Source organism: Megalobrama amblycephala, linkage group LG17, assembly GCF_018812025.1.
Source record: "Megalobrama amblycephala isolate DHTTF-2021 linkage group LG17, ASM1881202v1, whole genome shotgun sequence".
NCBI lineage: Eukaryota > Metazoa > Chordata > Actinopteri > Cypriniformes > Xenocyprididae > Megalobrama > Megalobrama amblycephala.
In genome coordinates this window covers 1,027,501-1,041,369 of record NC_063060.1, presented here as the reverse complement: position 1 = coordinate 1,041,369, position 13,869 = coordinate 1,027,501, and the positions used below count along the sequence as shown (strand labels likewise).

The 13,869-nt window shown below is 34.3% G+C and overlaps 1 protein-coding gene across 1 annotated transcript in view; it reads left to right on the top strand.

The window, feature by feature from the left end:
* The first annotated feature begins 2,321 nt into the window (after window positions 1-2,321).
* mau2 (MAU2 sister chromatid cohesion factor) overlaps window positions 2,322-13,869 on the top strand; it is a 12,500-nt gene continuing 952 nt past the window's right edge. The window contains exons 1-19 of the mRNA XM_048163333.1: window positions 2,322-2,674; window positions 2,992-3,009; window positions 3,139-3,204; window positions 3,391-3,486; window positions 5,260-5,354; window positions 5,440-5,467; window positions 5,581-5,736; window positions 7,030-7,176; window positions 7,264-7,354; window positions 7,440-7,541; window positions 7,638-7,717; window positions 9,550-9,615; window positions 9,742-9,825; window positions 9,915-9,964; window positions 10,208-10,285; window positions 10,390-10,501; window positions 11,167-11,257; window positions 11,357-11,484; window positions 13,577-13,869. The exon at window positions 13,577-13,869 is cut by the window's right edge and continues 952 nt beyond it. Of these exons, the coding sequence (XP_048019290.1) occupies window positions 2,435-2,674; window positions 2,992-3,009; window positions 3,139-3,204; window positions 3,391-3,486; window positions 5,260-5,354; window positions 5,440-5,467; window positions 5,581-5,736; window positions 7,030-7,176; window positions 7,264-7,354; window positions 7,440-7,541; window positions 7,638-7,717; window positions 9,550-9,615; window positions 9,742-9,825; window positions 9,915-9,964; window positions 10,208-10,285; window positions 10,390-10,501; window positions 11,167-11,257; window positions 11,357-11,484; window positions 13,577-13,651 (1,803 nt within the window). The 5' untranslated portion in view covers window positions 2,322-2,434 and the 3' untranslated portion in view covers window positions 13,652-13,869. The remainder of the gene's footprint in view (window positions 2,675-2,991; window positions 3,010-3,138; window positions 3,205-3,390; window positions 3,487-5,259; window positions 5,355-5,439; window positions 5,468-5,580; window positions 5,737-7,029; window positions 7,177-7,263; window positions 7,355-7,439; window positions 7,542-7,637; window positions 7,718-9,549; window positions 9,616-9,741; window positions 9,826-9,914; window positions 9,965-10,207; window positions 10,286-10,389; window positions 10,502-11,166; window positions 11,258-11,356; window positions 11,485-13,576) is intronic.

The window sequence follows — 13,869 nt, the reverse complement described above, 5'->3', positions numbered from 1 at the left end:
AATATATGATTAATTTAATTCAGTTTCAATCATCTTTATACTTTCACTAGTACATTTTACATTGTCCAAATATTCCATGGAGTAAAACTGTGAATTAGAATCAGAGTTTTGTTTATAAACTTTCTAGAAGAGACACATTTCCTTTCTTGATTATTTTAATAAGTAATGATTTAAATGTTTATTTCTAGAGAAGATTAAATGGACGTAAAGCAAATTAAATGTAGAGTTCTCATAGAGTAACATAGAATTTAGCTTAAAAAAGGAAAACGAGTTAATATATTTGTTTGTATACGTTGTGATATGCTTATGGAAGCATGTTCTCGTCATAAAAAGAATCATGCTTTAGTAAATCTTAATTATGACAAAAATAAATAAATTTTTATTATAAAAAGATATTATGAGGTAAAAAATTTAAATTACTAAGTAAAAATTATGAAATTAATGTAGAAATTGATATACTGAGTCATAAGTATGACTTTTTATTTTATAATTTCATTTTTTTTTAATTAGTTGATACATTTATTTGTATAAGTTGTGACATGGTTGATATAGAAGCACATTTTCGTCACAAAATGAATCATGCTTTAGTAAATTTTATACCAACAAAAAATTATTTTTATATAAAAATTTGATATTATGAGGTGAAAAGTTTATTTTATTACATACTGAGTTATAATTATGAGATTAATGTAGAAATCATGATATACTGAGTCATAAGTATGACTTTTCTATGTCACAGTTTCGAGTTGATATACAGTATTTATTATATGTTTGATATAGAAACACATTTTTGCCACAAAAAGAATCATGCTTTAGTAAATCTTAATTATGACAAAATAAAATCATCTTTTTTATATAAAAAATTATATTATGAGGTAAAAAGTCAAAATTATTACATACTAAAGTTATAATTATGAGACTGATGTAGAAATTATGATATACTGTGTCATAAGTATGACTTTTTATGTCATATTTTCGACTTGTTAAATGAGTTGATATATTTGTTTGTATAAGTTGTGATATGGTATATATATAAGCACATTTTCATCACAAAATGCATTTTTTATTTTTATAATTTTTATATATATAAAAAAATTGATATTATGAGGTAAAAAGTTTAATTTATTACGTACTGAGTTATAATTATGAGATTAATGTAGAAATCATGATATACTGAGTCATAAGTATGACTTTTTATTTTATAATTTCATTTTTTTTAATTAGTTGATACATTTATTTGTATAAGTTGTGATATGGTTGATATAGAAGCGCATTTTCGTCACAAAATGAATCATGCTTTAGTAAATCTTAATTATGACAAAATAAAATCAACTTTTTTATTTAAAAAAGTATATTATGAGGTAAAAAGTCAAAATTATTACATACTAAAGTTATAATTATGAGATTAATGCAGAAATTATGACTTTTTATGTCATATTTTCGACTTGTTAAATGAGTCGATATATTTGTATGCATTGTGATATGGAAGCAAATTTTCATCACAAAATGAATCATGCTTTAGTATCTTAAATATGCTGACAAAAAATAATGTTTATATAAAAATTTGATATGAGGTGAAAAGTTTATTTTATTACATACTGAGTTATAATTATGAGATTAATGTAGAAATCATGATATACTGAGTCATAAGTATGACTTTTCTATGTCATAATTTCGAGTTGATATACAGTATTTCTTATATGTTTGATATGGAAGCACATTTTTGCCACATAAAAAGAATCATGCTATAGTAAATCTTAATTATAACAAAATAAAATAGTTTTTTATATATATAAAAAGATGATATTATGAGGAAAAAAGTCGAAATTATTACATACTAAGTTATTAATGTAGAAATTATGATATACTGAGTCATAAGTATTACTTTTTGTCATAATTTCGACTTTTTAAATGAGTTGATATATTTATTTGTATATGTTGTGATGTAGAAGCACATTTTTGCCACATAAAAAGACAAAATAAAATCATTTTTTATATAAAAAGTTGATATTATGAGGAAAAAAGTCGAAATTATTACATACTAAGTTATTAATGTAGAAATTATGATATACTGAGTCATAAGTATGACTTTTTATGTCATAATTTCGACTTTTTATGTTATAATTTTGACATTTTGTCATAATTATGATTTTTCTTATGTGACGAAACGGTTGTTTTAATTTTTATTTTAATTCGTTTTTTTAATTATTATTATTAAAAGCTTAAAAGAAAAGGAAAAAAACACTAACAACAATTATCATCATTGTCATAAAATTCATTTTATGATTCTTGTCAAACCCAAACCCCGAGCGTCCCTTCATCTGCTCCTCTCGCGAGATTCAGCCAAGCTCTCAGGGTAGGGCCGTTGAACTCTCGCCGCGGTTTGCGCTCTCGCGAGATTTCCCTGAGCTCTCGTGTTGTTGTTGTTGTGGTGATGATGGCGGCGGCAGGCGCAGAGGCCCCGGATTCCTGGTATCTGGCTCTTCTCGGTTTCGCCGAACATTTTCGAACCTCCAGTCCTCCCAAAATCCGCTTGTGTGTGCACTGCCTGCAGGCCGTATTCCAGTTTAAGCCTCCGCAGAGAGTGGAGGCCCGGACGCATTTGCAACTGGGCTCGGTGCTCTACCACCACACGAAGAACAGTGAGCTGGCCCGCACGCACCTCGAGAAAGCGGTGAGAGAGCGCAGGAAAGCCCGAGGCGTCAGCCGAGCGACAAGGCCGCAGTCCCGGGCATAATATTATTATTATTATTGTTGTGGTTGTTGTTGTTAATTCACCCTAACAGATTCAATGATGGAATGCGTTCAAATGCTATTGATTTTTACAGCTTATTGTTATGAATCATATATAATGTGAGTCTTTTGAAAGAAGCTCTAGTGTTTTTCTTCTTTCCTGTGTGTTTTATGTTCGATTCGCTGCTGTTGACACTTATAAATGTGATTTATGATTTCCCTGTGATGTTTTAATGTCTCTTTCTGTCTCTCTTTCAGTGGTTTATCTCACAGCAAGTATCCTTTACCACATTATGAAGTAAATGTCAAACTTGAATTGTGTTGAGATTGTGATGTTTGAGTTTTGGCTGATCTCCAGCACATGATAAATGTTTTATTCGAGTTTTCCTTAGCACAGGTGTACAGGTAGCGCAGTTTGAGGATGTTAAATTCGAGGCGGCGAGTCTCCTGTCAGAGCTTTACTGCCAGCAGGTGAGATTGAGTTTTCTGTAAAGCTATGTATTGTGAAAAGCTCTCTTCAGATCGGTCCACATTCATTCATGACGTCCTGTATGTGAATCCTCTACATATCTCACACACAAAGAGTGATTTAACACATGAACATTGATGTGTAATGCACCAACATGTTAAATTATTTTTTGCTCTTCTCTTTTCTAGAACTTGGTTGATTCTGCGAAGCCGCTGTTACGGAAGGCCATCCAGATCTCGCAGCAGACGCCGTACTGGCACTGCAGACTGCTGTTTCAGCTGGCGGTACGTCAAACTCTTCATTACAGCCCACCTGAAACACGCGTGATGCGACTTGATGAAAGTTAGGGGTGTGAATCGCCACTGTTCTCACAATTCGGTTCGATTATGATCATCCTGTCAATGATTCGATTCCATGATGCATTGCATCCTCAATTTTCAGTATTACTGCACATGGCTACATTTTCGTCAATGAATGCAAGCAGTCAGATTTATGAACTCCCTTTCACACACATTTGCATGCACACACATGCACGCACTCGCACGTACTCACTCATGTGTACACACTCGTGCTCTCTCACACACTCGCACGCACAAACGCAATCTCACGCACACGCTCTTTCTCTAATACACACTTGCATGCACACACTCACACATTCACGCTCTCTCACGCAGACACACTCGCATATACAGTACAGTCCAAAAGTTTGGAACCACTAAGATTTTAATGTTTTTAAAAGAAAGCTCACCAAGGCTACATTTATTTAATTAAAAATACAGTAAAAACAGTAATATTGTGAAATATTATTACAATTTAAAATAACTGTGTACTATTTAAATATATTTGACAAAGTAATTTATTCCTGTGATGCAAAGCTGAATTTTCAGCATCATTACGCCAGTCTTCAGTGTCACATGATCCTTCAGAAATCATTCTAATATGCTGATCTGCTGCTCAAGAAACATTTATGATTATTTTCAATGTTGAAAACAGTTGTGTACTTTTTTTTTCAGGATTCCTTGATGAATAGAAAGTTCAAAAGAACAGCATTTATCTGAAATACAAAGCTTCTGTAGCATTATACACTACCGTTCAAAAGTTTGGGGTCAGTAAGAATTTTTATTTTTATTTTTTTGAAAAGAAATTAAAGAAATGAATACTTTTATTCAGCAAGGATGCATTAAATCAATCAAAAGTGGCAGTAAAGACATTTATAATGTTGCAAAAGATTAGATTTCAGATAAACACTGTTCTTTTGAACTTTCTATTCATCAAATAATCCTGAAAAAAAATATTGTACACAAATATTTTGTACAATTGTACACATTAAATGTTTCTTGAGCAGCAGATCAGCATATTAGAATGATTTCTGAAGGATCATGTGACACTGAAGACTGGAGTAACGATGCTGAAAATTCAGCTTTGCATCACAGGAATAAATTACTTTGTGAAATATATTCAAATAGAAAACAGTTATTTTAAATTGTAATAATATTTCACAATATTACTGTTTTTTACTGTATTTTTAATTAAATAAATGTAGCCTTGGTGAGCAGACGAAACTTCTTTTAAAAACATTAAAAATCTTAGTGGTTCCAAACTTTTGACTGTACTGTACACACTCACACACTCGCACGCACAAACTCGCTCTCGCACACGCTCTTTCTCACACACTCTCTCACACACACTCGCGCACATGCGAGATTTTATATATATATTTTTTTAATGAAATTATAATTTTTATAAATTATAAAATAATGTTTTTTTTTGTTTTTTTTATTGCTCGCTTTTGAGTTTTGCCTCCCTCTGCCATTTAACGCTAGCGTGAGAAGTGCGTAAGTGACGAATAACGTCAGAGAATAGTCAGCAGGTTATAATCGATTATTACTACATTGATGCAGAATCGTCCACGTCCGCATCGTAGAAACGAATTTCAACACCCCTAATGCAAGTCTGATGAAAGTTGTAAAGACGTGCGCTGATGAATCTCAAACAAGCCAGTCTTTCTTGGTGAGCGACGTCATTCTAACAGCTCGAGGGTGTTTGTTTCTCTACAGCAACTTCACACGCTAGAGAAGGATCTGGTGTCGGCCTGCGATCTGCTGGGAGTTGGCGCTGAATATGCCAGAGTCGTGGGATCTGAATACACCAGGTGACTTTCAGAACATCACATGCATTTGAGACGTGGACGTTTAAATTCAGCGACATGTAACTGATTAAACTTTATTTTCACAGAGCGCTCTTTTCCTGCTGAGCAAAGGCATGGTGAGTATCAGTGTTCACTCGCTCTACAGTACATCAGCAAATACTGGCTTGAATGGCTTTTCTGGTCATGTGACCTGTTGAAAGCGCTGCTGAATCACACTCTGTGTTTGTAGTTGCTGTTGATGGAGCGTAAGCTGCAGGAGGTTCATCCGCTCCTGACGCTGTGCGGGCAGATCGTGGAAACCTGGCAGGGAAACCCCATCCAGAAGGAGTCCCTGCGTGTTTTCTTCCTGGTGCTGCAGGTGACGCATTACCTGGATGCCGGACAGGTGAGTGTCATTCCCACCAACCTTCTCTGACACAAACAGAATTTATTTTGAGCTGTATTTCACTGACAAATGCACTGAGATTCTGTGCTTGAGCGAACAGAAGCCGATAAAATGGGTCTGTTTGAACCTACAAACAAGTTCTGAAGCTTTATAGCAGCTGGTCATCAAGTGCAGTTTCCTGTACAAAAGTAAATAAATGTCCTTAAAATTAAGCATTTAATGTATAAAATAATCTCAGTGAACTTTTTTTTTTTTTTTTTTTTTTTTGGACTCCATTTTAATGTTTAATTTAAATTTTGGTAATCAAAAAACGTGCATTTAAAAAAATATATTTAATAAAATTTTTAGGGCCCTATGAAATAAGTTTTTTTTTTTTCCAAATTCCGTTTTTTATGTTTTAATTGTTCTGGATTTCTTTTTTTTTTTCTTTTTTTCTTTCTTTTTTTTGACTCCATTTTAATGTTTGAATTAAATTTTGGTAATCAAAAAGCATGTCCAATCAATTGAAGTCCTAAAACTTATACAATTTAGCAGAAAACTTTATTAAAATTTTAACAAATTACATATTTACCATTTTATGAATTTTTTTTTTTTTTTTTGTACAAAATTCTGTTTCCTGTTTTAAGTTGTCTGGATTCCATTTTTATTGTTTAATTAAATTTTAATAATCAAAAAGCATTTCTAATTAATTGAATTCATAAAAACAACAATTTATTATATTTTTTCAGAAATTCTATGTTGTGTATTTTAATTTTTTTGGCAATCAAATGAAGGCATAAAACATTAATTTATCTTTTAATCCTATGAAATTAAACATTTTTGTGAAACAAAGTGCTGCTCAACAGAGCTTTACTGTTAAAATTAAAACATGGACGAAAAAATTTTGATTATATCTTAAAAATAATGTAAATAATTTATTATTATTATTATTATTATTATTATTAGTGTTAATATTATTAAATTGAGACGTAACTAAATTCTACTGTACAATATTAATATATTTCTGTCACAATTTCTTCAAGTTAAACCGAACTTTTATTTTGACAGGTTGCAGTGAAGACCTTTGAGTTTCTGTGTGTTTATGATATCAAATGAAACAGTAAAATGCTGATGAAGTGACTCAAAACACTGTGAGCGTCACGCATGCTTCAGTGTGTGTAGGAAATGAAACCGTGCGTCTGCACCATTCACAGAGAGACACAGAGGATTGATGTTTGGTTGCATTAGAGCCGGCAGACGGCAGTGAATGCTGTCGGTGGTGTTGACCCGAGTGTGCTGTGATGCTGTGTGCAGGTGAAGAGCGTCAAGCCGTGTCTGAAGCAGCTCCAGCAGTGCATCCAGACCATCTCCACACTCCACGATGATGAAATCCTGCCCAGTAACTCGGCCGACCTCTTCCACTGGCTTCCCAAGGAGCACATGTGTGTCCTCGTCTATCTGGTGAGCGACATCTTCATCTCTGACTCTGAGAATTTAGACATCTGCTTTACCCTTCGCTGATTTGATGGCTGTGTGTGATTGTTTCAGGTGACGGTCATGCACTCGATGCAGGCTGGATACCTGGAGAAGGCCCAGAAATACACTGATAAAGCCCTCATGCAGTTAGAGAAGCTCAAGAGTGAGTCTGGTCACATGATTGAACACACACAGACACACACAGATGCTGATGTGTGTGATGACTGATGTTTCTGTGTGTTTGCCAGTGCTGGACTGCAGCCCCATCCTGTCGTCATTTCAAGTCATTCTGCTGGAGCACATCATCATGTGTCGTCTGGTGACGGGACACAAGGCCACGGCGCTGCAGGAGTGTGTGTGTGTGTGTGTGTGTGTGTGATCGAAACTGTAGTGTGTTGTTCCTGATGATTGTGTGCTGTGTAACACGTGTGTGTGTGTGTGTTGACAGATCTCTCAGGTGTGTCAGCTGTGTCAGCAGTCTCCACGGCTCTTCTCCAATCACGCCGCTCAGCTTCACACGCTGCTGGTGAGGAAAACACTAACTGTGCTGAGACACTTATTTATATGAAGAATTAGGGCTGCACGATTTGGTAAAATTGCAATTGTGATTTAAAAAGTAAGGAGAAAAAAAAAATCCCATTTGCTGTGCTTATATTTAGGGCTGGTACATTTGGCCAAAATCTTTATACCTGATTTAAATTATTATTATTACTATTACTAATATTATTAAATAAAAATAAACATTTCTAAATAATGGAATTAAAATAAATGAACATCTTAAGATTTTTTTTTTACATCACAATAATAAAATTACAATACTAATAATATAGCTGCAAGCAGCAATACAGGGGCCAAACCCCTAAAGGGTTTGTCTCAGAAAGACTTTTTCAGAAGCAACTTTTACAACTAACCAATTGGCATGCTAAGCTGATTAGCATAAGACAACAAACACAAGCAAGGTCACATTTGGAGACAAATGGTCTCGGGAACGGTAGCGAATATCAAAAATATCCGTTCAGTCATTTCTGTACGGCTCGGCCCAAAGATTATCTTAGCTGATTTTGGACAATTTTGTAGGAGGAGTAGAAGAAAAATTATTTTTCATTTACTTCAATATGGTGGACAGGCACATTTAAGGAAAATGGCATATGACACATCATCAGAATAAGCATTAGCCAGGGAACGAAACGACAGAGAAAACAAATTTTGGACAATGTTTTCAAAAGTTATAAACGTTTGTGCAAAAATCCTTATATCTCTGGAACACTAGGTGGAGCTGTTCAAACTTCTCAGGTACCTTCAGGACATGCTGATGATGATGATAATTAACGAATTTTGTGCTGATATGTCAAATAGTTTAAAAGATAATGAAATTTATGACACAATTCAAAATGTCGGTCATATGGTTCTTCCAATCCTGGCAAAATCGGTATCCCTGGATTTGTCATTACATAGACCCCAAGATGATTTTAATAATTTTCAGATCAATTAAAATTTTTCAGATCTCATGACCTGATGGTGGCGCTGTTCCCAAATTTGACATGGACCCTCAGATCATGGATCTGATGAAGCTTACCAATTTTCATTTCGATTGCTCAAAGTTTGGCCAATTTCGGGTCAACCTTGTTAAATTTGCGACATCACAACTTTTGAACAAAGATGAATAAAAAAATACGCTCAAAGTCATTTCTGTGCAGCTCGGTCCAAAGATCATCAGAGTCATTTTTCGTAAGAAATGGACAAAATTAGTAGCAAAAAACCTGAATGCAATTTTTGAACTGGTGGTGGCGTTATAGAGTTGGTCCTAGAGACTCCAAAAATGGTCAAATCACTATTCTTTACCATCTCTACAATTGTGCCAAATTTCATCATTTTTCTCATGTTCTGTTAATATGGCTGCCATTGACTCCCATTTGGGAAGAATAATAATAAAGATGAAGAAAACGGATACAACAGGGGCTTCTTAATTTCTTTTCAAACATTAAACCACCAAACTTTTATTTTGATGGAAAACTGCAGGGAGCCATTAAAGTCGGCGTCAAAAGAAAGTTGCGCTCGTCTTTTCTTCTCTATTGTGTCATATATCAGAGTGAAACTGCTGCTCAAACAAGAACAAATGTAGGGCGGGGCTTGATTATGTCTGTGGGGAATTGATTGGATGGTTGTGGTTTGCTATTGGTGGATCTCATGTGAGTGACAGGTTGCCCCGCCCTCATCATCAGAGAAGAGATGTTGGGTTTTATTGATTAATCGTGCAGTTCTATGAAGAATATGTGAGTTTTGTGCTGATATGTCCTGTTTCTTCAGTAGGGTGTGTGATGCGTGTCGTGTTGATCATGTGATGTTGGTGTGTTTCAGGGTTTGTACTGTATCTCTGTGAACTGCATGGACAACGCTGAGGCCCAGTTCACTACAGCACTGCGGGTGAGAGCCGTAAAGCCTCTACTGTCGCTCTGTTCTGATAAACATGAGAGTGCTGAGCTCATTCATCTGTGTGTGTGTGTGTGTGTGTGTGTGTGTGTGTGTGTGTGTGTGTGTGTGTGTGTGCAGCTCACCACGCATCAGGAGCTGTGGACGTTCATCGTGACCAATCTGGCGAGTGTGTACATCAGAGAGGGCAACAGACATCAAGAGGTCAGTCAATCGTGGAATTTATTTATGATTTATCAATAATAATGACTGACTAATGACTGTAATTTCTTCTTGTCCCTTCGTTTGTGCAGCTGTACAGTCTATTAGAGCGGATAAACCCGGACCACAACTTCCCCGTCAGGTAAAACTGATCATAATCAGACTCGAGTAGAGTCAGTTTAGCAGATGATTCCTAACAAATGAGTGAATATGTGAAAAGACGCTGCTTGAATTCAAAACAGTCCAGTTGATCTGAATATTGTCTTCTGTAGAGCTGCTTTACAGCTGAATCTGAGTTTGATGAAGTTTGAATCATTTATTCTGTTATTTTCCTGTTTATTATAATGATGCCACAGTTTGAACACTTTTCGTGACTCTTTTCCAGCTCTCACTGTCTGCGCGCAGCGGCTTTCTACATCCGCGGGCTGCTCTCCTTCTTCCAGGGACGCTACAATGAAGCCAAGTGAGATTCCTCTTCCTGTGTGTGTAGGTGTGTGAGTGATGTGTGTGTCACTGATGCTGAGTATTGACCGTCTCTCCTCTGTGTTTGTGTGTGTGTTTGTGTAGGCGCTTCCTGCGTGAGACGCTGAAGATGTCTAACGCTGAGGATCTGAACCGTCTGACGGCCTGCTCTCTGGTGCTGCTGGGACACATATTCTATGTGCTGGGGAACCACAGGGTAAAACACACACACACACCTCATTCAGGAGAAACTGTTATATTACACTGTGTAATAATAATAATAATAATAAAGGTAATAAGTAATGAGGTTAAAATAACTGAATAAATTAGATTAATACAAATTAAAATAAAAAAAAAGATTAAAGATAAAGATTAAAATAAAAAATTAGTATGTTATTGATGTATTAAATTGATTAAGATTTGATTAGATTAAAATAAAATAAATACAAATATAAATAAATATAAATTTAAAAGTATATTAGTGAGTAGGAAAAAAATAATGTAACTTCATAGAAGCTAATTTTAGTTTTATAATAATAATGTTTCAGTGTATGAATTGGGTGTTCACAAAAGGCAGTTAGTTTACTTTTTATTTTAGTATTATTAATATTTTTATATTTTTAGTTTATATGTTTATTTTTGTTTAATTGTGTGCTTGTTATTTTATTAGTTTTTTTTTTGTTTGTTTTTTTTAAATATTGCTATTTAGGTTTAATTTATTTTTATTTCAGTCTTAGTTTTAGTTTTTATTTGATTTCCAGTTAATAATTTCATTGCTTCAACTTAAACTTATTTCAGATTTTTTGCTAAGGCAATATTTCTAGTTTTCTTAATTTTAGGTTTTTCAATTAGCATTTATTTATTTTATTTGTTTGTGTTCAGGAGAGCAACAACATGGTGGTTCCAGCGATGCAGTTGGCCAGTAAGATCCCAGACATGTCCGTGCAGCTCTGGTCCTCAGCTCTGCTGAAGGGTGAGTGACTTCCTGTCTCACCGAACACACACAGGAACTCTTCTGGACATCTGTATGTGTAGAGCGACGGCTCTGAGCTCAGACTGTGTCTCTGTCCAGATCTCAACAAGGCCTGTGGGAACTCCATGGATGCGCACGAGGCTGCACAGATGCACCAGAACTTCTCCCAGCAGCTCCTGCAGGATCACATCGCCGCCTGCAGCCTGCCCGAACACAACCTCATCAGCGTACGCAGTCTTCACCACACACACACACACACACACACACCATCACTAACTGCTCTACTGATGGAAACACTGCTTCATGAAGCTTCCAATCATTTGAGAATCATCAAACTGCAAAAGTCACGTGATTTCAGTAAACGAGACGTAAGACGTCTAAACGGTTTTGACCTGATCTCTGATCAGTATTTCTGATCACACATTTGCATAATAAAAAGGAAGAGTTATGGAAGAGGATTAGGGCCAAGGAATAATAAAAAATTAAAAATAAATCTCAAGTTTAAAGTCGTCATAATCTGAGATTAAAAAGTCGAAATACAGTGTTGAGAATAAAATCATTACATTTTGAGAATGTCACGTTTCAAGAAAAAACTCCTTAAATTTAGAGGAAAAGTCTTGATTTTTTTTTTTTTTTTTTTTTGAGTTTTTCTCAAAAAGCAATGAGTTTATTCTCAACATTTTTTCAACTTTTTTTCTCGAAATTTAATGTTTTTTCTTGAAACTTGATTTTTTTTTTTTTTTTAATGTAAAGGTTATTTTCAACATTTTATTTCGACTTATTTCTCAATTTAAGGACACTTTTTTCGAAACATGACTTTTTTCTCAAAATGTAATGATTTTATTCTTAACATTATATTTCAGATTATATTTTCAGAGTTTAATCTTGCATTATAATGACTTTAATCTTGAGATGGTTTAATTTTTTTATTATTGCTTGGCCCTAATCATCTTCTTATGTTTTGCCACAGAAACAAAAAATTTAAAATTTTATTGTGACTTTTTGTCACAATTGTAACTTTGCTTCTCAGAATTGATGTAAACTCAAAAAAGTCAGAATTGTGAGCAACGACTTTATTCTCAATTTAATGAGTTTATTCTCAACATTTTTTCTCGAAATTTAATGTTTTTTCTTGAAACTTGATTTTTTTAAAATTTTATTTAATGCATATTTTGAACATTTTATTTCGACTTATTTCTCAATTTAAGGACACTTTTTTCAAAACATGACTTTATTTTCAAAATGTAATGATTTTATTCTTAACATTGTATTTCAGATTTTTTTCTTCCTCAGAATTTAACAAGTTTAATCTTGCATTATAATGACTTTAATCTTGAGATGGTTTAATTTTTTTATTATTGCTTGGCCCTAATCATCTTCTGTATGTTTCTGCCACAGAATAAAAAAATTGAAAATTTTATTGTGACTTTTTGTCACAATTGTAACTTTGCTTCTCAGAATTGATGATATAAACTCAAAAAAGTCAGAATTGTGAGCAACGACTTTATTCTCAATTTAATGAGTTTATTCTCAACATTTTTTCTCGAAATTTAATGTTTTTTCTTGAAACGTGATTTTTTTATTTTTTTTTTTTTATTTAATGGTTATTTTCAACATTTTATTTCGACTTATTTCTCAATTTAAGGACACTTTTCGACTTCATTCTCAAAATGTAATGGTTTTATTCTTAACATTGTATTTCAGATTTTTTTCTTCCTCAGAATTTAACGAGTTTAATCTTGAGATGGTTTAATTTTTTTATTATTGCTTGGTCCTAATCATCTTCCGTATGTTTCTGCCACAGAATAAAAAAATTGAAAAATCGACTTTTTGTCACAATTGTAACTTCTCAGAATTGATATAAACTCAAAAGTTTAAATCTTACAATTCTATCTTTATTTTTCATAATTGCGATTTTAAAAGCCACAGTTTTTGTTTTATTCTGTGGCACTTATTAGCCTAATCAAACTTCATAAACAAACAAAACAAGCCCTACAATTTAATAAAATAACATGTATTATACCAGCACTTCATATAAAAGATTTATTACATTTTCAATAAAACATTTGTTTTTATGCACGTTTTCATTCCCAATGTTCTGACCAGCAGGAGTCGCCAGCGAGTGCCGTTTAGAGCGATTCAAAACAGTGAATCATTTTGAGAACCAGTTTCAAAAAGCTTTGTTTCTCCATCAGTCGTTCGCAGCATCATTACTGACACAGTCAGCTGACACGTCTTGAGTTTTCATGTTTAATTTGATGAATATCTACATTTGCACATTTGTTCTGTTCTGAATGTTCGTGTGTTTGTGTGTTTCAGTGGACGGACGGCCCTCCTCCTGTGCAGATTCAAGCTCAGAACGGACCCACAACAAGCCTGGCGAGCCTGCTTTAAACACACGCACACACACACACACACACACACACACACACACGCTGGCGGGGGACGAGCGAGACGAGCTGCCTTTGACCTGCAGATCTCTATCCTGTATTATTCAGATTTTAACTTATTGAGTTTGGCTCACGGTTTATGAGTCTTTGGGGACGATCGAGAAGATGGACGCCGGACACTCGTATTTGATTTAATGACACGGTCACGTGACGTTCCTGATT